The following is a 24,816-nucleotide window of genomic DNA, read 5'->3' as shown; positions in this document are numbered from 1 at the left end:
AAAATGTGATGATTAAGGAACAAGGAAAATAACTATCCTCCTTCCTGACCTTATGTACCACAAAATTGACATTAAATATTTTTCTGTAATTTGTATTTTTAATGTGCACTTTTTAGATTAAGACAAAATACTGGCAGGAATGATTCTGTTTAGTGGAAAGATTTATTCTGCAAATTATGTCACTTCAGCTTCTCAGGGTTTTTCGTGAAATCCTACAAATTTTATAGTCTATGTTTACATATTAGCAAGATTAATTAATAATTATATAATCACGGAATAAATGCAATACAAAATGTAGAGTGTAATTATATATACTCAGTAAAGGAATTTTTAATAGATATCTTCGACCAATGTTGTTGCGATGTAAATGCGTGCGTGTGTGTGTTTAAGAGAAAAAAAAATCTATCTCCGCCCTCTGCCTGGGCTTATTGTTACCATCCGCAAACTGTGGCTGGAAACCGGCTCGCCGTTTGCGAAAATCGGCCGGGGAAAAGCTAGTTGGTGGTGTCTTTGAACTTTGCTTTAAATGTGTATATATATATATATAAATAAGAAATATCTACCAGAATATTCAAGCATCGTGTTTGATGGATCTCGTAAGTACCAGCTATTTTTTTTAGAGATGCACACCAAATGCTGCTACCTGCCAGGATTGGGCTATGGAGAAAGGAGGAAGGCCTGCAGCCCAGCTAGCTATATCTGTTAGCCGAGGCAAACATGAGGATTTGTGATAAACTGACGGTTTTTGGTGGATATTTCACGTTTTTACAAAAATATTTTGAGAGTATTGTCGTTCCTATAGCTATACGGTAGATATAACACCGTTTATTAACGTTCTGCATAGTTAAATTATTTTGCCGTATCGCGCCTTGAAATAGTTGAATTATGCTGCCGTTTTACGGAAATAGACTCACGGCAGTATTTATGAGCGGTGCATCTGTCGTGTTTTTGTACGCATATTTATGCACAGAATGTTTCAGGGTTGTTGCTGCATTTATTTTTTCACTGCCAAGTTACTCGTTAATGTGTTAATCCATTATCCGTGTTAGCTTATCGGTTTTTTTCTGGTAGAAATGGGTATTCATGACTAACCATCTAACTGCCCTTCCTGTCAACCCAATGGACGTAACTTAATAAAAAATTAATAATTTTCCCTAAAAATAAATCATTATGGAATAAAGTCGTGCACGTATATATCCTCGAAACTGATATATTTGCATAAATTCAAAATGGCCGTTCATTTCTTGTCAACATGACTAAATAAATATATTTAAAAGGTAAGAAATGTTCGTATAAATATAAAAACACAAACGAGTGTCCATGTCGTTATAATGAAACTTGAAATGGCTTTTATCGCGGTGGTAACACTATTTGAAAAAAACCCTTGGTTGGAGATTTATCTGAGTCCATGATCCTTTCAGCATTTGTGACGGCCTTTATTAATTTTCTGAATAAATACACGTAGCATGTCAGTTGATACAAAACGTGTATTTATTTAAATTGCGTCATTTTTTTACTTTTTATTTTGAGTTTGACAAGCGTTTTTTTTTGTTTAATAGTCAATATGGTTAGTAGAGTGTGTTCAATATCATTCATAATAGTGTCAGTAACGAGTATGGCTGTTACCACATTCCTCATATCCTCATTTCTGACTTCATGTGCTGGAATTAAAAGGTAATTTAGAAATAAGACCAGTCTGAATTTACGTATTTGCTTCCACTTAGCCAGAGTACCCCTTGGCAAATAAGCTGTCTAAAATACCTAACTGACCAGATCTCAATTTTTTATGAATTAATTGATCTCTTTGTTCATATTTACAGTAGCGGACGCACATTTGGAGCTGCCTTTATCTGGAGCCTGTCCTGGGAAACACAAGGCACAAAGCAGGTGTGTGTTTGACCACCACAACACACACACACAAGAAACACAGAAAGGATCATGAACACAGGAAACCTACAATTTAACATATACATTTAAAAATGTTTCTGCCAAGGTCTGCATATGAGGCATCAACATTTTCTGTTCAAGAAAAGTGTTACATTTAGGAATGATAGAGATGTTGATAATCAGTTCCGTTGTACTTGCTTTGTCCTGATGCAATTTGAAAAATTGTAGTTGTAATGAATGAATCTGGTTACACAGTATATCTGTTGAACTGCAATCCTTGAATTTCCTACACTAGTTTTGTGTGATTGTAGGTGGGGATGGTTTAATGAAGCTTTTGCCTTCTGCATTTGGGGAGATGTTAATAGACAGACATGAACCCCCATAGTCATTGTGTAGGGGGCAGGCGTGTGGCTCACTGGGCTAAGCCTCTGTGCCTGTGATTGGAATGTCACCGATTTGAAACTAGCTTCAATAGAATAGGCACATCTGTGGGCCCGTGATCAAGGCCCTTAATCCCTAGCTCCATGGCACCTGCTACAGGTGGCTGGCCTTCGCTACCGAGCTTGCTCTCACCTTCATACGTGTCTGTGTGTCATGGAGAGCAAGATTGGGTAGGTGAAAAGAGAAATTTCCATCCATTATCCACCACTTATCTGGAGTCAGGTCAGGGGGGCAGCAGTCCCCACAGGGATCAGTAATGTATTATTATAAGAAGTAGAAAATTTTATGAAAAGTATAAAAACATCCCCCATAAAACACCACCTTATTGTGATGGAGGGGTTTGTATGCCTCTGTGATCCTACAAGTTTGTGGGGAGCAATTGCCCCTAGTATGGTCTCCCAAAGCAAATTGGTTCCAGGTGAGCGGGCAGTCTAAGTGCGATTCACATAGACCCCCATGACGAGTACATGAGAAAAAAGATGTGACCTTGCTTGGACTGGGGAGACCAGGGTCCCACCCTGGAGCCAGGCTGGGAAAGGAGCTCACATCCAAGTGCCTGATGGCCAATCCCGCTCCCCATGGGGCTCAGCCAGGCATAGCCCAAAAGGATTACATGGGTCCACCCTCCTGTGGGCCCACCACTTGCAGGAGGGGCCGTGGGGGTCAGGTGGTGTTTGGATCGGGTGGCAGTTGAAGGCAGGGGCCTTGGCAGACCTATCGTTGGCAACCAAATCTGACTATAGATACATGAAACTAGGCAAGGCACGATACCAGAAATTTAGTAGTCAATACCAGTATCGGTAGAACTACAAGATTCTCTACCTAATTCGATACAACGTAATTTATGTGCTAGTAGTCTACTTGTAAGCGTCCTTCCTTTTCATCAGCATGTAAGGATAGCCTTGAACAAATGTAGTCATATATGCTGCCCCTGTCAGTTCTGGAAGAATTACAGCCTCGCTTCATACGCTGCCTATGGTACCTACAGTACTCCAAAGAAACAAAACCTTTGCGTTTTCAGAATTTTGGTGTTGAAAGGTATCGTAAGTATTCTTTCCGGTTAGGGATGGGTCTGTCCATGTTTTTTCCAGTTCCAATCTGATTCTGATACAGAACTGCCGATTTCGATACAAGAGCTCTTTTTACTTTAATATTTAACTAGTAAAGACAAAGTATGCCAAAAAAGCTTTGATTGAACTACTGGTAACACTAGTGCTGGGCGATAAAACAATCTTGATTTTTTTTTTTTCATTGATAAAACAATCTTGATTTTTTTTTTCATCGATAAAAAATTAGGACAATTACAATGATACACACCGACTATAAAACTCGGTCAACCAAGTTTGCTCAGTTTTAGAGAATGCGCTGAGACAGACAACTCGATCGCCTATCGAGTAGAGATTTACTGAAGCACAATAGCCAATCGCCAACGACATAATTTTGGCCATCCTCCTTTGAAGAAGCAATGGGTGCGTTCAACTTGGGCTTAGGTCTGTCTTCAGCTGACGTGATGTGGAGCGAGATCTGCTGGCGGCTGCAGAGGTGGAGTATAAACTGACTGCAGCCAAGTCGGACAACTTCTACGCCTCGTAGTGTGCGAGACCTGACTGCAATGACAGCACTGCCAGAAGGGTGTAGATAAATCTATACAAATATCACCTGCATGCACATTACTACTTTAGAATAACCAACTCCTGATCCAAACTGTTAGCAGTGAAAGAAAATAAACTATCGTGTATAGTGGCCCTGTGTAAAAAGATTGCTGCCAGGGAAAAGGTAAAATACATGTATTTCAAGGATTCAAAGTTTATTGTCATGTACAATGCAATTCTTACTTGAATGCCTTCACAGATTGGACCATTAAACAAATAAATCAGCGCAACATTACAGTAACCTAACAATAAATAAACCACTAACTTGCGTGTACTGTTTGAGCATTTATGTAATTTATTTAAACTTTATTTTACCAGGTAAATGAACTGAAAACCAGTTCTCACTGCTTTACGTGCTTTTCGGGAGAAATTGCAGATAATGCATCATAACTTCCTGGGATACAAACGTCATGCGTGCAACTAAACTCAGCCAATGAGGGCAAAGTTGTGTCGTCACGGAGGCAGTTCCAGTTTGTGCAGCCAGTTGAGAGGTGCTGCATGATCTGTCTTAAGTTGTCTTGCTCTTGCGAGGATTTTGTACCATGTGACATGGTGACGCGTGGTGACATTTTGCAGCACCGGACAAAAAAATCTAACCATGATTTGGCATTTTTTAAAATAAGTGTTTTTTGTTTGGTTTAGATACTTTTCTATCTCAGAATTTTAAAAAGTTGAGACCAAGAATAGAGGCAGATACTTGTTGCAGTCAGTTCTGTCCTGTTTTATTTTGTTTGCCCTTTAACATATTTGTAATATTATACTGTTTTGCTTATTGTTACATTATTATATGGTTTTTATTCATTCTATTTTTCAGAATAGGGTTATTTTTATTATTTGATTATTACATTATTACATGGAATAGCATTGTGAAACTATAATATTGATAATTATCGATATCGGCCAATACAGGAAAAAATATATTTTTTTTTTGCCATATTGCCCAGCTCTAGGTAACATACATAATGTTCAGTTCCACCTCATTTGTATATCTTATTTTAAGTGTTTTTATGGTATTTGCAGTTGAGTTTGAATATCTTCCAAGAACTTGTACACAAGTGGCAAATGCTTTAAATGCCCCACAATTTTTTGCCCACTGGCAATGGCGTCACTTACTACAATAGCAGCCCCTCATGTATCACAAGCTGTACCAAGTGTGCAAAACAGCCCAAGCTAGCAACTCCCAAATCATCCATTGATTGCTGTTTTCATATTACTCGCATTTTCGCACAAATTTTCCACTAAACTCTGCTTCCACCTTTCAAAACTTTTGTTTTTACAAAGATTACAAATCATTCTGCAACTAGTTGTTCTCAAAGCGTGAAATACTTCCAGATCGTCACCCTCTTATCTGATATTTTTACATTCCCCCTACTGCAAAGGGAATCAATCAATCAATCAATCAATCAATCAATCTTTATTTATTTCAAACAAACCACAAATAAAAAAAAACATTTCCACATTCTCCGTCATTATGTTACACACTATGCATGATGTCACAGCACTCGCACCTATTGAGTGGCAGAAATACTCAGTGGCAGCATTAGTATTGATAGCCTTCTTGAAGACGTTTGATGGGGTGCTGGAAGGTGCCCCCTCTGCGGGCTTCATAGTTCTGCTGGGGGACTTTAACACTCACATGGGTAGCAACAGTGAAACCTGTGTTTGGGAGAAATGGCCTGCTCAATCTGAACCCGAGTGCTGTTCTGTTATTGGATTTCTTCGCTAACCACAGTTTGTCCATAATGAACACCATATTTGAACATAAGGGTGTTCGTAAGTGCACCTGGCACCTGAGCATCCTAGGCTGCAGTTCAGCGATCAGTTTTGTAATTGTATCATTGGATCTGTGTCTGCATGTTTTGGACACTTGGGTGAAGAGAGGAGCTGAGCTGTCAACTGATCACCACCTGGTGGTGAGGTGGATCTGATGATAGGCGAAGATGCCGAATAGACCTGATATAGACCCAAGTGAAGGTGTGCTAGGAGCATCTGGTGGAGGCCTCTGTGTGGGAGATCTTCAACTTGCACCTCTGGCAGAACCTCCTGCATCCCAAAGCAATCATGGGACACTGAGCCTGAATGAATGACGACTCCATTCCAGAAGCAGCTGTGTGGAACTGTAGCCATAAGGTTCTTGGTGTTTCACAGTGGCAATTCCCAAACCCAATGATGGATACTAGTTGTGAAGGGATCTGTCAGGCTGAAAAAAGAGGCCTTCCAAGCTTGGTTAACTTGTGGGACTCCTGAAGTAGTTGACAGGTACCGACAGGCTAATCAGAATGAGGCTCTGCAGTACTGAAGCAAAAACTCAGATGTGGCCAAAGTTTGGTGATGCCATGGTGATCTAAAAGATTCTGGCAAACCATATACGCCCACCTGTCCCTGTTTACAGCAAGGATGGAGAACTGTTGGCCTCAAATAGGGATTTAATCAGCCGGTGGAAGGAATATTTCAAGGAGCTCCTGAATCCCACTGATACTCCTTTTTTGGAGGAAGTAGGCTTGGAAGACTCAGAGGAGGACTTGCCGTTCACAAGGGCTGAGGTCTCTGAAGTAGTCAGTGTTCAGTGGTCAGACTCCAGGGGTGGATGACATTTGCCCTGAATTCTTGGTAGCTCTTGCTACTGTTGGCTGACGCGTCTCTTCAACATTGCATGGAGGTTGAGGACAGTACCTTTGAATTGGCATACTGAGATGGTGGTGCCAATCTATCCCTGAAATGATCCCCACTACTCAACCTCTTTGGGAAGCTCTATGCTGGGGTACTGGAGAGGAGGGTCCATCCTTTGGTCGAACCTTGGATCCAGGAGGAACAATGCAAATTTCATTCTGGTCATGGACAGGGTTGGGTATCGTTTGGGGTTTTTTCGATACCGGTGCCAAATCGATACTTTTAAAACGGTACCGGTGCCTGAACCGATACTTTACAAAAGCCACAAAATGATGGTGGATGACTCAAGAATACATTTTTATTGAACAAAAAATTGAATGCTTAAAATTGAACAATATATTAAAAGTTTAAAGTATATATAAATATATATGTAAATACAAAAAACAACAACAAAACATAAGCCACCTATCTAATGTTAATTTAACATTACATTAGCCTACTACTAACCTGCGGAAAGGTTGCTGTCGTCATCATAATCGGTGGACTCCTTTTTGCTACGGTTGGTATGACTGGGGCTGGGGTTATCCACACCGATCGTGCCAGCTGTTGCCCGCAAGCTGTCAAGCACGGTGCATCCCTCTGCTTTTAAGTTTATTCCGTGTACCGTCAAATGTTTGATTAGATTTGACGCGTTTCCCCCTTTACATGCAACTGCTGTAAAACATTTGCTGCACGCCGCGGTGTTGGAATCCTTTCTTGTGAAATATAGCCACACTTTCGATCGTTTAGTTTTAGGCATTTTAACAAAAGTTGTTTAATTTAGCAAGCTAAGATAGTGGTAGACCACCTGCTGCCGTCAGAGCAGGTGTAACGTTAGTTGCTGCATTCACGCGCATCTCGGATTCTGTCATTTCCTGATGATGTCATGTGTGTGTTGATGAATCTTATGCTTATTACAACTGTGTCATCATAGCCCCAGAGAACAAATATTTCAATCGACAGTTCAGGCATCGAAGTGGCACCGAAATTCGCGTTTTGTTTCGGTCCGGTACATACCGGTTATATAGGTACCGGTGCCGTATTGGCACCGGTTTTCGGGTACCCAACCCTAGTCATGGAATGCTTGACCAGCTCTTTACCCTAACAAGGATACCGGAGGATTTTGTGGGAGCTTGCCTAACCATTCTACATGTGTTTTGTGAACTCGGAAAAGGTATATAATCATGTCCCTCGGGGGGTCCTGTGGGGGGGTGCTACGGGGTCTGCTGTTGTGGCCATCAGGTCCCTGTTTAAGTGGAGTGAGAGTTTGGTTTGCATCACCACTAGTAAGTCAGACTTGTTCCCGGTGGGTGTTGGACTTCGCAAGAGCTGTCAGCATGAGGATCAGCACCTCCAAGTCTGAGGCCATGGTGCTCAACATGTGGAGCAGCATAAGTATCTCAGGGCCTTGTTCAATAGTGAGGGAAGAAGGGAGCATGAGATTGACGGGCACTGTACAATTCTGTTGAGGTAAAGAGAAAGCTAAGCCAGAAGGCAAGGCTTTCAATTTTGTAGTCGATCTATGTTCTTACCCTCACCTTATACAAGGTGTCTGGGCTCAGCCTTAGAGAGAGGGAGAGGAGCTCAAAGTAGAGCCACTGCTCCTCTGCATCAAAAGGAGTCAGCTGAGATGGTTCAGGAATCTGTGTAGGATGTCTTCTGGATGCCTTCTTGGGGATCCTATTTGGAGGAGAATTTTGGGCAGACCCAGGACATTTTAGAAAGGTTATGTATATCAGTTGGCCTAGGAATGCCTTGGTATTCTCCAGGTGGAGCTGGAGGAGGTGGCTGGTGAGAGGGTGGTCTGGACATCCCTGCTTAAACTTCTGCTTCCGCGACCCAACTTTGGATAAGTGGTAGAAGATGGATGGATAGATGGATGGGTGAATGAGGAAATGTTCATAGTTGGAATATGATGAAGAGAAAAACGGTATGACTTGCACGATTTGCATAAAGCATAGCAATAGTGATGCTCTGACTAGTAAAGAGTTTAGAAATTGTAGGAATCTATACGTGCTAACTGAGGAGCCTATAAATAAGCTGGTTATTGAATCCATGACTGAGTACTTAGTAGGGGTTGCACCGACTAGTCGACTAGTCGACTGGTCGACCTTAATACTCTGTCATGACGCTTTTTGATTGAAGTCGACTAGTCGCGCTGCGTGGATCATGTGATTTTGACGTGAAAAACATGGCAGCCTTACACGACACGTCACACGTGCACCGATCAGGAACCTAGTGGGTCATTTCAGAAAAGCAGCGGCATATTAGCAAAAGCTACTTAGCTGTTCCAGCTACCAGCACCCCAAGCGAGAGAATCTTTTCACTCGCTGGGAATACAATTACGCGACAGCGTGCGAGCCTGCATCCAGCCCATGTCAACACCCTCATTTTCTTGCACGCAAACCAGGATAAAAAAGTAAATTATGTGACTGAGCAGGACTCTGACAGTGAGTAGGCTTATAGCCTTTCTCGTTCGAGAGTTATGAAATCACTTCATATGAATTAGTGTTCTGTTCTGACGACGGTATGCATTACTTTTGCATAAACTATTTGTCGTTTTTATATTTTTAGTAAGTGCAGTGTTTATTGTGTTGACTGTGCATTTGTTGGCACTAAAATTAGCCAGTGCTGTTGCATTGTTTTTGCAATGTGTTATGAGCTGTCTAACAGCATTTGTATATTTTGTTCCTGTCAATAAATTACAAATTGTGGCATGTTGCAAAACTTTTGCATCGTTTTAATGATGACGTCACCAGCGACTAGTCGACGTCGACTGGACTTCAATCACATAAAAGTCGACTTTAAAAAATCTAAAGTCGTTCAACCACTAGTACTTAGTGCAAGTTGTGGCAGACATAACTAATGAAAAACAGCCAGCAGTTTTATGTGCATTGAAAGCTAACTTCTGGATAGCAAAAGAGGATCTAATAACTAAATTTGAATGCTTTGTCACTGGGGTTGCAGCAGTATAAGATTTAATGATAAATAATGATAAATTCTTTATTTGCCATTTGCACACGTGTGAGTACAGGTACATTGAAATTCTTCTCTTTGCCTACCCCATCTTGCTCTCCTTAGCTGTGGTGTCGCAGTGCAGGGTCAGCCTACGGGCAGCACCACTGGAATGGTGGGTTAAGGGTCTTGCTCAAGTGCCCACTGACATGTGACTGTTCTGCTGAAGCTTGAAACTGATCATCTGATCAAGTTCACAGAGACTGGGTACAGACTGGGGTGAGCCACTCACCACCCACACATGAGTGCATTGACTTCATTTTCACATTTTGATTGCCATCTCGGCAAATATCACGGTTTCATGATATACAGTATTTCAGAATTATTATTGACAGTCACAGTTGACCTTTAATGTAATAAAAACGAAAGGATTTTTTGGTTGAGCAAACACTTTCTCTAGCTGAAACTTTTTTTTCCTGGTGCCACTGATTTGGAGTGATAAATATATCTGCAACAATTGCGAAATATATCGAACTTCATATTTCAGTTCAGACTGAAGTATACCAAAATACCATATCACTGGATAGCAGCAATTTCAACTGAGGAAAATATAAGCTAATATTTCAGATAAGGCTATTTACATAATAGTGTTGATCCAAAAAAAGTGGAAATAGATGACTGGAGTGAGTTTTGAAATCAGAGTTAACTTAAAAGGTTGAAAATAGTCATCCGGTCTCCAGTTGTTAGTCTGTTGTGTTGTCTTAACATTGCTGATGTATCTATTACCGAGAAACTGAGTGTGTGCATTGTAGGGTTATTAATGCGAAGTAGAAGAAAAAAGTAAATCCTTGAAAGACATTCAACATGTTGAGTTACGTTGAAGAGTTTGCAGTTTAAAGACCAGCCTTTATGCGAGTGTCCTCTTAGTCCTTTTTAAAAATGCCACATGTCTGATGGGCCATTCAGCCTCATATTTTGAGAATCTTGGCTGATATTTGCAAGTTATTGTGATGTTCTTGTACATCATTCAAACATACTTTTTCCAACCTAAAGTGTGTATGTTTCGTCCTTGTCTTACAGTTGCAGACAGATTCTTGCAGGTAGGAGGCCAATAAGGGTTATGTTACATGATGACCTCACCAGGTCATGGAAATAAGAGCTAGAATTCCAGCGATGTGTTTCAGGCAGATTAGACAAGGGTGTTTTCTGGGGTGAGAATTACTCCCTTTGGTGTGTACTTTAGATTGTAAGACTTTGCAGACTGTTTGCATGCCCATAAAGCTATATAACACACTACTTTAAAGGAGACCTATTATGCTTTCTCTTTTCCTTTAAAGACGAGAGCTGCAGTGGTACATGTACCATTGTTTACTTTTTGACTTCATCATTTTCGGTCTGGAATACGCAGTGAAACTGAGTATATTTCCTGATATGGGTGAAACCTAAATTCACAAGTAGTGTTCAACACAGAACATTATGCTAATTGTGAGTTTGTTATGGCCGTGAGTTTTTGTCATATACACATTTTAAAAATACCCTCAGAAACCTTGGACGGTCTACTTTTCAAATATATATAGGTAGAAACTAAATATATTTTTCTGCTTCGTGATACGAATAGAAAGAACAAGAGTGACTGACTTAAGCGTCTGCGTCTCGAAGCGGCTGTGATCGCCCACCCACTTGCAAATTGCGCTATTCGCATGATAACATGATAGGGATGCTCATTTAGATTAATTTTCCAAACCGACAACCGCCTTTCGTTATCCGAACATTAACCGTTAACTGATTAGATTAGAATATTAAATTAGAATTGAATGAAAATAGAACTGAGGAGTGTCTGATTAACCCTCTGGGGTCGGCGGTCCCGCCGGCGGGATCTGACAGAAATTTCGCCAAACCGTTTAAATAACTCTGCGAGGTTTTGCCATATACACATTTAAAAAAACACCCTCAGAAACCTTGGACAGTACTTTTCAAATATATATATATATATATAGGTAGAAACTAAATATATTTTTACAGCTTCATGATACGAATAGAAAGAACAAGAGTGACTGACTTAAGCATCTGCGTCTCGAAGCAGCTCTGATCGCCTTCCCACTTGCAAATCGCGCTATTCGCATGATAACATGATAATCCGACAGTTAGTATTGGATAAAAAAATATGTGAATATGCCCATTGTGACCGAAATAAACAAGAGCACATGTCTGGGTAGTGTTTACACCGATCGGGTACAATATAGCAAACGGATACGTCTCTGCCGCTGAAGCTTTGCACCAATGTTTCCATTTTCAGCAGCAAAGCTCGTACCTGTGTTCATGGCTCAGTGGGCTAAGCCTGTGTGCCTGTAATCACAGGGTCGCGATTCAAACCCAGCGTATTTAGAACATGAATAGCGATCTTCAGCTGAGATGCCACAAAACTTCATACTACTAATAATAATTAAATATATATAAAAACATTTTAAACCGTTTAACTGATAGTAATAATCGGTCAAAATTAATTATTTCAGTTAACGGTTAAACGGTCAAAATGAGCATCCCTATAACATGATAATCCGACAGTTAGTATTGGGTAAAGAAATATGTGAATACGCCCATTGTGACCGAAATAAACAAGAACATGTCTGGGTAGTGTATATCGGCTAGAATATAGCACACGGATACGTCTCTGCCGCTGAAGCTTTGCGCCAGTGTTGCCACTTTCAGCAGCGAAGCTCATACCTGCGTTCATGGCGCAGTGGGCTAAGCCTGTGTGCCTGCAATCACGTGGTTGCCGATTCAAACGCAGCGTATTTAGAACGTGAATAGCGATCTTCAGCTGAGAGCGGTCCTACCCGCTCCCGATACAAGTAAAACAAAGAAAGGTGACACGATTTCCTTTTTTGCCTATTTTTAACCTAATTTTAAGAACTTTAATACTTCTGACAATGGAAGTTTTGAAAAGAAGACAGATAACGGATTTAGTCAGTGTTTTTTCATGATTTTACATAATGATTTCAATGAGATAAACTGAAATACACGAGAAAGATACGTGGTCGACGATGCCCTCGTCCCCAGAGCGTTAATAATAGTCACTGCATCATATTTATCGCTTTCTATATTTATATAGTCAGTTTTTCATTTTTCATTCCATCTACCAATAAACTGTGAAAGGGATTTTATTGTTGCTACTTTTCTTGCGTTTCAAACTGCCTTTCCAAAGTGATGGGTGTGGGGTGCAGTGACATTCCAGACTGATGGGCCATTGACAGTATGCAAACTACTACAGGTGTGAGGACACTTATCCCATCAATATTCATTGTGAAGCAGGGCTGTGGAGTCGGTAGAAAAATGCTCCGACTCCGACTCCTCAGTTTCTAAATTTTCCGACTCCCCGACTCCTCTGTATGTATATACTATGCTAATGTATTTTCTACATCCATTGAAGGAAAGGAAGGCAACATACATGTCATTTCACCACAGAACTACTGGCTAGGAAGCCAACACTGTACTATAATGCCAGATTAAAGACAAACACAATGAAAACAAGGATTTTGCCACCGACCGATGTGCGTGTACAATCGCGGCAATTGATTGGCGGCCGCAGATTGAGGGTGTCCACATGGACGGGCAGATCCAGCTTGCCGAAAATCTCGACCACCGCCCCCATCCAAAGTAATGTGATGCCTCTGTCTGCTGCAGTGGCTGTCTCCTCTGTCAGCCAGCCGGAAGTTTAGTGCATTGTGTCACTCACCGGCCAGCTGATCAGCAGAACGAGCCTCTGCTGGAGACAGGTTGGGAGATCTGTGTTCTCGGCTCCTTCGGCCCCCTTCACTAGCGCATAGCGAAGGGGAGCCGACGGAGCTGAGAACACACCAGATGATTTTTCAGGCGTTTGACGTGTGATGACTCGTTGAACGGCCGAAAAATCGGCAGTGCATCTGTAAATGTATGGGGGGCTTTAGGCTAGGTTCACAGTTCCCTGTAACAGTGGAACACGACACAATGGAAAGCGGTGCCGCACCTTACCTGTGCATTACATCCCATATAGTGACGCATACAGTCAATGAAAAGCATGCTTCATGGTTACTTGACATGTTCTTTTTGTGGTAACATTATGCACTGCATGCATTGGGCTTTATTCTTACAGCAGAGAAGTAGTTCATTATGACTGTTTGTGAATTGGGTCATTTCAACTTACTTTTTTAATTCCCATTTAAATTTAGTAGGAGTCGGAGTCGGTTAACTTTTTGCCGACTCCAACTACAGGTACCCAAAATTGTCTCCGACTCCGACTCCACAGCCCTGTTGTGAAGGCCACTTACTTTGAGAAAAAGTGTCACTCTAAAGTGCTAACACTTTAGTAATCAAACCACATAAAATTTCAAGAATGTCACTTTCACCTATGTGTAGCCAACCCCTGTGTCTATAAGCTTCAGAACTCAAAAGTCTTACCTTGAAATGTCTATAATGTGGTTTTTGAAAAGTATATGTTTAAAGTTGATTTTAACAAAAAATAGAATAATAACATTCTAAGAGGTCTCAGATTATTGGTGCTGAGTTTGTGCTGAATAAAAGCAAATGTAACACTTTGGGATAAATGTTTTTTAGATAGGTGAAATATTTTAAAATGTCAAGGCATGTCAGACTACCCGAAAGTGGAAAAGAGGCCTCAGACCCCAGGGGGTTCAGAAGAGGACACGTTTTGCACAGTTTAGAAAGACAAAGGAATATTTTTGAATAAATTTGTCTGCAGTTCATTCTGCTAAAAAAAAACGTGAGAAAATCGTATCGTGAACTCCGAATCGTGAATCGTATCAAATCGTGAGTTGAGTGTATCGTTCCATCCGTAACAGACGCGTCTCTACTTACGAACTTTCAACTTATACACTTTCAGGCAAACATAGAGGACTGTAAATCCAAATTTTGTTCATTGGGCTCCCGTTTCCTGTCTGCAACATCATTTTTTTTTTTTCCCTGCATGCCAGTTCCACCTAGTAAGACTTCTGGCCACTACTCCCGCCGCACAGTAGCGTAGCATGCGTTCTTTGTACTTGCATATATCCTTAAAATGATGTTGAAGAATAACTAACGAACATTCCAAGTTACGAATGGCCATTCGGAACGTAACCCGTTCGTAAGTAGTGGAGCATCTATACATGCACATAGACAAAAGTAGGGATCCTTGGCCGTTACTTGCCCAGGGCACTGGGACACAGTCATGCTGGAACAGAAATAGGCCTTTGCCAAACTGTTCCCACAAAGTTGGAAGCATAGAATTGCCCCAAATATCTTGATATGTTGAAGCATTAAGAGTTCCCTTCACTGGAAGTAAGAGACCTAGCCCAGCAGCTGAAAAATAACCCCATGCCGTTATCACTTATCCACCAGACATTACAGTTTGCAGAGTATAGTCAGGCAGGTAATGTTTTCCTGGTGTCCACTAAACCCAGATTCATCCATCAGACTGCCAGACAGAGAAGCTTGGTTCGTCACTCCACAGAACACATTTCCACTGCTCCAGAGTCCAGTGTTCTTTACACCACTCCATGTGACGCTTGGCATTGGGCTTGGTGATGTGAGTCTTGCATGCAGGAACTCATGCTTGGAAGACCATTCCATGAACCTCCCCGTGCACAGCTCTTGTGCTGGGGGTAATGCATTTTAATGACGTTTGGAACTCTGTGTCAGTGGAGCATTGCTGACTATGCACCTCAGCACCTCTAGGCTAATGTCTTAAACAAAAGATAATTGGAGTCAGGAGTTGGCAAACCTGGATTCCCATCGATGAAATGAGTTTGGAAGTGTGGGTTAGAGCTACTTTGACTTATCAAGAGCCCTTAAATGTTTTGAGTTTGCTATTCGCAAGAAGCATCAGCTGATGTGAACCATTCATTGTATGTAAAGATATGTTCTCTGGTGCTGTAGGTTATCAAACTTGTGTGTGATACCAGCCTTTTTACTGAGTCTAATGCTAACCGTATACTTCAGATGAAATCAATGGAATCTACATCGTTTTGGCAATATGTTATCATATGATCACCAGATTTTTTTTTTTTTGTTCTAATCCCAGTCCATGATTGGCTAATTTAAATGTAATGCCACAGGATTGATCATCAGCACAAATTATGCAGTTACTAGCATGCTTTGCACCTCACCGAGCTGCACTTTAAATGAATATGTGTATTTATTTATGTCTGTTAATGGTAAATGTCGGAACCGTGGAATGTGCATGCTTCGTTAGCAAGTAACTTTGAGTGTCGTGTAAATTGTTAGTTTTCCTTTGCTACTGCTGGTTGCTAGTAATTGTGACTGTTAATGAGAGCTACTTCCATTTTAAAAGAGCTGTCACGTCCTTTATTACAATCACTCACACCCTTGCCACAATTCTTTTATTTTTGCTCTGTATGTGGGTGTGCTGCGCTGAACACATTCTCCCGACCATCGCCGATGCATCACAGATGCCCGCCAGATATTTGGCGTGCTAAATATCTAGACTTCAGCGACTTACAATCCTGTAGGTGTGAAAAGTGTTGTGGCTGGCAATGAGCACAATGAGCATCAAGCACCCCGTGCCTGCACCGGTCGGCCGCTGCATTGAGACATATAATTCAACCCCTGTATTAGCTTAGTCATATCATCTTGTTTGTTTGACTCATCTGCCAGCCCCTGGAGGATGGGCTCCCCCTTTGGGTCTGGTTCCTCCCAAGGTTTCTTCCTCTTAGGGAGTTTTTCCTTGCCACCGTTGCCTTTGGCTTACTCAATGGGGGGTCCTTACGAGGCAGAAATGTAAAGCGCATTGAGACAATGTAATGTTGTGATAATGTGCTATATAAATAAAATTGAATTGAAAAATTGAATTGAACAACCTTAAAAGTCATACAGTGTGAACAAGGCATTACAGGAGCAGAGATTTATGTGTAACGATGTAACATGACCAGTAATATACACTCACCTAAAGGATTATTAGGAACACCATACTAATACGGTGTTTGACCCCCTTTCACCTTCAGAACTGCCTTAATTGTACGTGGTGCTGAGGACAAAACAGAAAAAAAATTCTACGTGATTCAACAAGGTGCTGAAAGCATTCTTTAGAAATGTTGGCCCATATTGATAGGATAGCATCTTGCAGTTGATGGAGATTTGTGGGATGCACATCCAGGGCATGAAGCTCCCGTTCCACCACATCCCAAAGATGCTCTATTGGGTTGAGATCTGGTGACTGTGGGGGCCATTTTAGTACAGTGAACTCATTGTCATGTTCAAGAATCCAATTTGAAATGATTCGAGCTTTGTGACACGGTGCATTATCCTGCTGGAAGTAGCCATCAGGGGATGGGTACATGGTGGTCATAAAGGGATGGACATGGTCAGAAACAATGCTCAGGTAGGCCGTGGCATTTAAACAATGCCCAATTGGCACTAAGGGGCCTAAAGTGTGCCAAGAAAACATCCCCCACACCATTACACCACCACCAGCAGCCTGCACAGTGGTAACAAGGCATGATGGATCCATGTTCTCATTCTGTTTACGCCAAATTCTGACTCTACCATTTGAATGTCTCAACAGAAATCGAGACTCATTAGACCAGGCAACATTTTTCCAGTCTTCAACTGTCCAATTTTGGTGAGCTCGTGCAAATTGTAGCCTCTTTTTCTTATTTGTAGTGGAGATAAGTGGTACCCGGTGGGGTCTTCTGCTGTTGTAGCCCATCCGCCTCAAGGTTGTGCGTGTTGTGGCTTCACAAATGCTTTGCTGCATACCTCGGTTGTAACGAGTGGTTATTTCAGTCAAAGTTGCTCTTCTATCAGCTTGAATCAGTCGGCCCATTCTCCTCTGACCTCTAGCATCAACAAGGCATTTTTGCCCACAGGACTGCCGCATACTGGATGTTTTTCCCTTTGCACACCATTCTTTGTAAACCCTAGAAATGGTTGTGCGTGAAAATCTTAGTAACTGAGCAGATTGTGAAATACTCAGACCGGCCCGTCTGGCACCAACAACCATGCCACACTCAAAAATGCTTAAATCACCTTTCTTTCCCATTCTGACATTCAGTTTGGAGTTCAGGAGATTGTCTTGACCAGGACCACACCCTAAATGCATTGAAGCAACTGCCATGTGATTGGTTGATTAGATAATTGCATTAATGAGAAATTGAACAGGTGTTCCTAATAATCCTTTAGGTGAGTATAATGAGTAATATAGCAAAATCTCACAATATAGAATCTGTTAATATGTGCATGCAACACGTACAACACAATCCTTTCCTATTCCCCTCTGTCTACTAATTTTTGGGTCACAGGACTTATAACCTAAGGGCTCCTTTATGCTCCGTTTATGTATGAAAATAAATACATCCATTTCAAACAAAGTAATTGTCACTGCCCACATGTATTCTGTACTTATCCTGTACGTTGGTATGGATGTTAAACAACAAATCCCCTAGATGGTAGGACCTTCTGAAGTTTCTGGTGCAACAAGCATGACGACGGTAGAGGAGGTTGTAATAATGTACTTGTTAATTAAGAAAGGCTGCTTAAGATTTCACACCAAATTGTAAGGAACCCTCAGAGTCCCAAAAAGAAGATGGAGCTTCTGCCCTCAGGCCATCAGACTTTGTCAGTAGTCATTAAACTTCACCAAGTACTATATTGGAGCTATGTCGCACATATCTGGTCTTCTTTCAGAGTGAACCAAAGTGTACCAAAATGCCATGCCACAGGATAGCAGGAATTTCAAATGATGAAAATATTCATATTTATAGTCCAGATATGGAATATTTTGGTAATTGTGTTGATCCAAAAACTGGAAATAGATGATCGGAGAGTTCTGAAATCAAGCAAATGAACACTTAAAAGGACAAGCAAAGAAAATGGATTCAGTGGAATCATTTACACCAGTTCTTACTAAACAATGAAGACAACATGGTTTGCCATAAAATGGCAGGATGAACGGATCAGGTAGTTCCACAATATGTAATGCAGTTTATACATGCTTGGAAATGAATGCGCAGGCATGCAAGTTATAAATCAGGCTGGTGGTATGGATCAGGTAGTGACAGTGGAAGAGATTTGGCAGGATGGCGCTAGTTGCTGAGACTGACAGGCAGCCAGTTGGGAAAGGGGATGTACAGGTGAGATTCTCTAAGTTGCATTCTTTTCAATACCAGTAAAAAGCATGTGTACAGTACATTATTTTACAACCATCAATTTTCATGTCGTGGTATACTGTGAAACTGGTATACCACTGTAACCTTACCCATAACACAACCTTGGATTCCTTGGTCTTGCATTCTGTGTAGAATCACATAGCATGGTCCGGGTTGGTCGAGGAGATTACTGGAGAGCATCTCTGATTGTTACTTTGAGACTTTCCCCCAACTCCTAGGGATGTTCACATCTGGTCCAATTACTCTATCAGTCACGTCAGCCAGTGGGTTGGTGGTCCTGGATAAGTTCCCAAATTGTCATGAAAGTTTTCTCAATCATAGGTCAGACAAGGAGAGGCTGAGTATATATGGAATCCTCCTGAAATGTATATACACAAGGAATAGGTAATTCCTAGGTTACTGTAGAATGTCTTCCTCTTCAACTATTGGCTAAGAGTTTGACCACAGGCATTAAGCTATTCTTAGGATTTTCTATTTGTCCTTTCAGTTACTAGGTCACCAGGTGTCTTGACCTATTTTCCACCCTTAGTTCTGCAGATTGTTATTCTCTGAGGATGTGGTTTCTTTCTGTGCTATAACAGCAAGAACATGAAAACACCCTCTGTTAATGTTAGTGAGGTTGGTGACATGCCAGTAATATCTAAATTTCTTTCACACACTGAATTCTTGTATGTTTAATTCTCATTTAGTTGCATTAGGACTCAGTGTATTGTTTTGTACTTTGTGCTATCTATCCTGTTAATCTATTCCTAGAAACAGCCTTTGATTGCCCTAACCTAAAATTGTTGTGACATTGAAAATAACAGGCATATTGCTAATTTACCTTTTAATAGCAAAGGTTTTATGTTGATTTAGCTAATAATTTTGTTCAAAGTGATGTACAAGTACTACATATTCTTGTCAACCTGGTTCCAAAACTGTATGGATACAAAGACAAGTCAACCGGGTCTGGGTTCAGACGATTCTTTGTCTTTGAAAGTTCATCAGCTAATCTCAGAATTACCTATTTCAGATGGATTTGGTATCAATGTCCTACTGCTAAGCCTAAGGTGGCTGTGTACCTCATGGAATCAGTGTCATTATAGAAATGCAATTCTATATTAGGGGTGATCAAAGGGGTGATCGAGGTTTTGTTGCTCTGCCTGTGCAGAGTCCCCAAGGTGAACTTTTTCATTTGTTCTGATTCCTTGTTGTGGAAGGTTGTTTGTCGTGGAATGTGTTTCGTTAGCATGTTACTGTTTTGTGTAAATTGTTGGTTTTCCTGTCTGTGCCACTGCTAGTATTAAACCAATAGTGGTTGTTAATAAAGAAAACAGCTTCCAGTTTAATAGAGTTGTCATCTTCTTAAAATGTCACGGACTCAATAAAATAAGTTTATTTACATCCCATATGTCTGCTGCATCGAAACATTGTGCACCTTTTAGGATTGTGTCATAAACAACGTGGTGGTGTTTTAAGTATGCAACACCATTGTTCTCACTGACGTGTTCTATATATGCGGTGTACCACAGGTATCTGTCCTAGGTTTATTATGCTTTGTGTACTCATGCGTTTAACTAAGAGACTGATAAAATGAGTATTGGTTTTCTGCTGATGATCAAATAAATTCTGGTTGTTCTGTCACAGATTTGCAAAACATCACATTAAAAATGTCCTGTTGTGCTGTATTTTTCATAAATATTTTTTGTATTTCTCTCTTCCATTTTCTCGTAGCCTAGATGCTGATCTGAAGATCTGAATCAGTGAAAAAAGAAGAAAAAGTCTGCATCTAGATTGTAGTCACAATATGGGTATAAAAAGTTCAATTCATCAGATTTTTTCTGGCTTAAATTTGAGCCTCATTAGATAGTCATGTGAAGTTAAGAAGACACAAACTTAAAGTTTCAGATTTAAGGCTGACTTGAATAACTCTTAGTGTTATCTCTTGAAGAACAAGAAGACGGATCTTCTGAGATGGATCAGCTGAGCTAATATGGTCTTAATTTTGTGAGCACATGAAGTGTTCTAAATTGATGGTATTGATGAGTTCCAGCCCCTATACATAGTTAGTCTAGCCATAGGATGAAAATGAGGTGAAGACTGGAGTTCACACTGCAAGTGCTTCTTTAGACAAAATGGCAATTATCAATCTCCTTTTTAGTGCGAGTTAAATTGCATACATGGAGTCATGATGGGATTATGTTTTTATTCTTTGTAACTCTCATGCTACCTCTGTGTTTGAGAATCTCTAATGTGAACATTATCACTGTCTGAAAAGTGTTTTTGGTTTTTTTGACATTACGCAATGGTCTGAAGTACATTCTTAAATTCTTTTTATATAGTCTTAAGATTAATTGGTGTATTATGACCAAATGGAAATTTTAGACCAGTGAAACATTTATATTGTGTTCTTTCTGTACATTATACTTAAAATCATAACATCGATCGATTATATAGTGTACATTTAGTGCTGTTTCCTAAACCTGATCTTGTGATACTATTGTCCCTCCTTGAAATTACCCAAGAAAAAATGGAATACCCTATTGTGGATTATAACAACTGCAGTGAACAGGTTGGGGGAGCAGCAGCTTTCATCTGCACTGAATGTGGAGATGGCTTCAGCCATTATCCTGACCTCTTGAATCATATGGTGACACATGGGCCAGTGGATACCTTCTCCTTAGATTGTCCCCCAAATGGCTTTGGAGCGCCTCTTGAGTTTGCACTTCATGAAAATGGCATGCTAACAGTTGTAGATAGATCTGTAGAATTGAACTATTTACCTGCCAATGATAAACCTCCATCCCCAAATATAGTTTGGAGTCAGGCTTCCTCACAGGAGACCCAGCCCTGTCCTGTTACGTCACCTACTGAAGATGAACCTCTCGAGTCTCAGCATACTCCATTAGTGTTGCCAGTCAGCCAGCCTCCTACATCTCAAATTACACCTGTAATTCTATCTTCAACTAAGGAAGTACAGTCCTATAGTGAATCCATTAGTCGAACTCTAGTTTCCTCTCGCTCTGCTCGTTTTCGATGTGAAACATGTGGCCAGTTATTTAACACAAGGGCTGGTTTACAACGACATCAGCGCTACAGGACCTTAGACCAGGGATTTAAATGTACTTTGTGCTGCAAGGTCTTTAGTGAACGAGAGGAACTGCGTCAACACCTTCAAGAACATGCACATGAGCGATTTTATAGCTGTGGACACTGTGGAAAACGATTCCTCAATCAAGAGACTCTTCATGCTCATCAGGAAGAACGGCACAGCAAAGCAGCATCAAAGACCTCTAAAGAGGGTCAGGAAAAAAGCACTGGTAAATCGTACCCCTGCAAGTTATGTGGGCTTCGGTTTTTTTGGCTGTCTGATTTGCAGAGTCACTTGCTCAGTCATGCTCAAGGAAAAGTAGTGTCCCATGCTTGTACTACACCAACTACCAAGAGACAGCCTCAGCAGGATGAAAAAGCACGTGATAGTTTACCTAAAATTGGCTTGCCTAAATATACAAATCAGCGTCGGGATTCTGCCTCCAGTCTGAATACACCATTTAGACCATACCGCTGTGGATTGTGTGGGATTCGCTTTCAGCATTTATCTGATCTTAAGTTGCACCACCTCTCACATCAGACACAAGAAGACTTTTTAAGCCCTGAACCAGAACCTAAACCTAAACATGTCCAATGTGGGGCAACAACAAGACAACAGACCCAAAGTAGTCCACCAGCAAAAGAGCCAAAGCCACGAGGAAGGCCTCCACGTGGGAATCAAGCAAATCACAATGCTCGTGTATATCCTTGCAAACTATGCCACCGTGTGTTTGTGCATTCCAGTAGTTTGTCTCGGCACATGAGATACCACAAAGGAACTTTGCATACTTGTGTTTACTGTGGGAGGCACTTCCCACAGCGCTGTGATGTAAGGAGGCACATAGCAATGTATCATAATGCACAAGGAACACAGTCTAAGGCTGAGACGGAAAAAGCAGTTGCAGAAAGTAGAAGGGACCTACATTTGCAGCAGCCTCAATTAAAGCCATATATACAACCTCAAATAAGGCAAGCAAAAGAAATAGAAAAAGGTACATCGGACAAAAGAAAGGATAACAGTAATTATTCTTGTGGAAAGTGTGGAAAGATTTTTTTAGATTCTTCCGAGCGGGATAAACATGGTTGCAACAGTCAGCACCCCTTAGATGCCAAAGAGGCACAGACTCCTTCCAAACCTCGGGTGACCTTCCAGTGTAGTGTTTGCGGTAAAGGATTTGGGTTGCTTTGTGTTTACCAACGTCACCAGCGTTATCACAGACGGGAGCTTTCTGGTGAGATACACAAGTGTCCCCGCTGTCCAAGACGTTTCCGTCAGTCATCTTCATTAATACGCCATCTCGAAACTCACCAAAGTCATTCTCCACAAGATGATGACAAAGAAGTGCAAATATCTCCTACCACTTTGTGTGGTCAGGATCCTGCCTTAGTTTTGGAACATGACAATGAAGATCTTGAGGATGAAGAATACTTAGAGGAAGAGGAGGCTAATGGAAGTATCGCAGCTGAAGTGCTGTATGAATGCACAGAATGCACCCAGACTTTCTCTTGTTTGGTGACATTCCTGCAGCACCAGAGTGCCCATGGCTCAGATAGCCTTGCATAATGGAGTTCCCAAAACAATGTCTTGTGAAGTGTGTGTGACTTATGAAACTAATTATGTTCATGAACTATTCCTCCTGGCATTCACAGTCAACCTAAAATCAAAAAGATGAACAATGATGACGCATCTGACAGAGGAAAGTTATGAAAATGTTCCACAAGTTTGACATTTTTCTGATCCAGAGTTTTCAGATGACTTTTTGTATTGTTGAAGTTTGTTTTGCTTGGGTTTGTCAGTACGGTTATAGAAGGTTATCTGGTTCCAGTTTGGATCAATATGAATCTGTATAGTTCTATAGATTCCAAGTATCTGGTAGTTTTGAAACTGCTGAAGATGAATTGGATTTGGGAAAAAAAAGATGTGTATTTGTCATGACTTGGTCTTTTCTACTTAAACCCAATTGGAAATGTACATAATATTGTGGATTTCCAAAACGTTAAGAATATTGGCATACATCTTTGCAGGATTTCGTCTGAAAGGTCCTTTATTAGAGGATCATCTTACATCTGTTTTGGGTCTCTTCAGCTGATATCAGTTTTTAAAAATGACACTGTTTTACAGTAACATTATAAATGCTGATGTCCAGTTACTGTTATTCTTTCTAAGCCAGTTGTCTGTTAGCTGTGTTATATTTACAAACCCTAAACATTTCTAATCAGATTAAGCTGCAAATTCCCATGGTATCCATCAGTTCCTGGGAGTTTGTCCTAGGAACATTCATTTTATATGCATTTCCATCTTTGATTATTTTTTGTTTATGAATTTGTTTTGAACTGGTATTTTGACAATTGCTATTAAGTTTTAACAATAGTTAATCTGAAAAATAAACTGCAGAAATTTGCAGAATTCTCTTGCCCCTATTTTAACATCCACACATTACCATGTCACCTACCCCCCACCCAACTCTCAACCCTATAAATATAAGTCTTTTAATTCTACTGTTTAATTTAAAAATGAACATCCAAGTAATAGGTGGTACTCTTGAAAATAGCCCCTTGACAGCTACAACTAACTTGCACACTTTTCTTGTATTGAACTATATTCCATCTTGTATTTCAATGGTAATTACCCTTTTTTGTCACCCATATAAAATTCCTATATCATCCTTCCTCACAGTTCAAGATTAAACACATATTTGGTACTGGTTGTCACTAATATCAAATAGGAAAGTGCCATTTGTGGTTTTTTGTGTGTGTTTTTTAGTGTTACATCAAATTTGCATTTTTGAGGACCAGAGGCACTGAAAAGTTTTTTATTTTTTTTATTTTTTACTTTGTGGGCAACAGAGAAAGACTACTCAAAAGGCTTTTATTTTGAGATACATCAATGACAGAATGTAGTTTTTACATTTTTTCATTGCCAAATATGAATCAATGTATCCTTCCTCCAGAAATGTTATGTGCCATTACAATTAAATAAATGTTCGCTATATCAGCCCATGAAA

General features: G+C 40.6%; 1 protein-coding gene across 5 annotated transcripts; it reads left to right on the top strand.

Moving 5' to 3' along the window:
- The first annotated feature begins 425 nt into the window (after positions 1-425).
- Positions 426-24,816, top strand: LOC111855614 (uncharacterized). 5 transcript variants are annotated; one of them, XM_023834802.2, is made up of 4 exons: positions 426-596; positions 1,821-1,887; positions 20,456-20,532; positions 20,673-24,816. In XM_023834802.2, the coding sequence occupies exon 4, from the start codon at positions 21,252-21,254 to the stop codon at positions 23,373-23,375; it is 2,124 nt and encodes a 707-aa protein (XP_023690570.1). In that variant the 5' UTR covers positions 426-596; positions 1,821-1,887; positions 20,456-20,532; positions 20,673-21,251; the 3' UTR covers positions 23,376-24,816. The 5 variants fall into 5 exon arrangements, with proteins under 5 accessions (XP_023690570.1, XP_023690568.1, XP_023690566.1 ...); XM_023834800.2 differs by having other exon boundaries at positions 20,461-24,816; XM_023834798.2 differs by having other exon boundaries at positions 20,456-24,816.

Source organism: Paramormyrops kingsleyae, chromosome 9, assembly GCF_048594095.1.
Source record: "Paramormyrops kingsleyae isolate MSU_618 chromosome 9, PKINGS_0.4, whole genome shotgun sequence".
Taxonomy (NCBI): Eukaryota; Metazoa; Chordata; class Actinopteri; order Osteoglossiformes; family Mormyridae; genus Paramormyrops; species Paramormyrops kingsleyae.
Note: the sequence above shows the minus strand (reverse complement) of the source record. Positions and strands in the feature narration are given on the sequence as shown.

Excerpts from the sequence above, each read along its gene's own strand:
- LOC111855614 (XM_023834800.2), top strand. The coding sequence starts at position 21,252 with ATGGAATACCCTATTGTGGATTATAACAACTGCAGTGAACAGGTTGGG.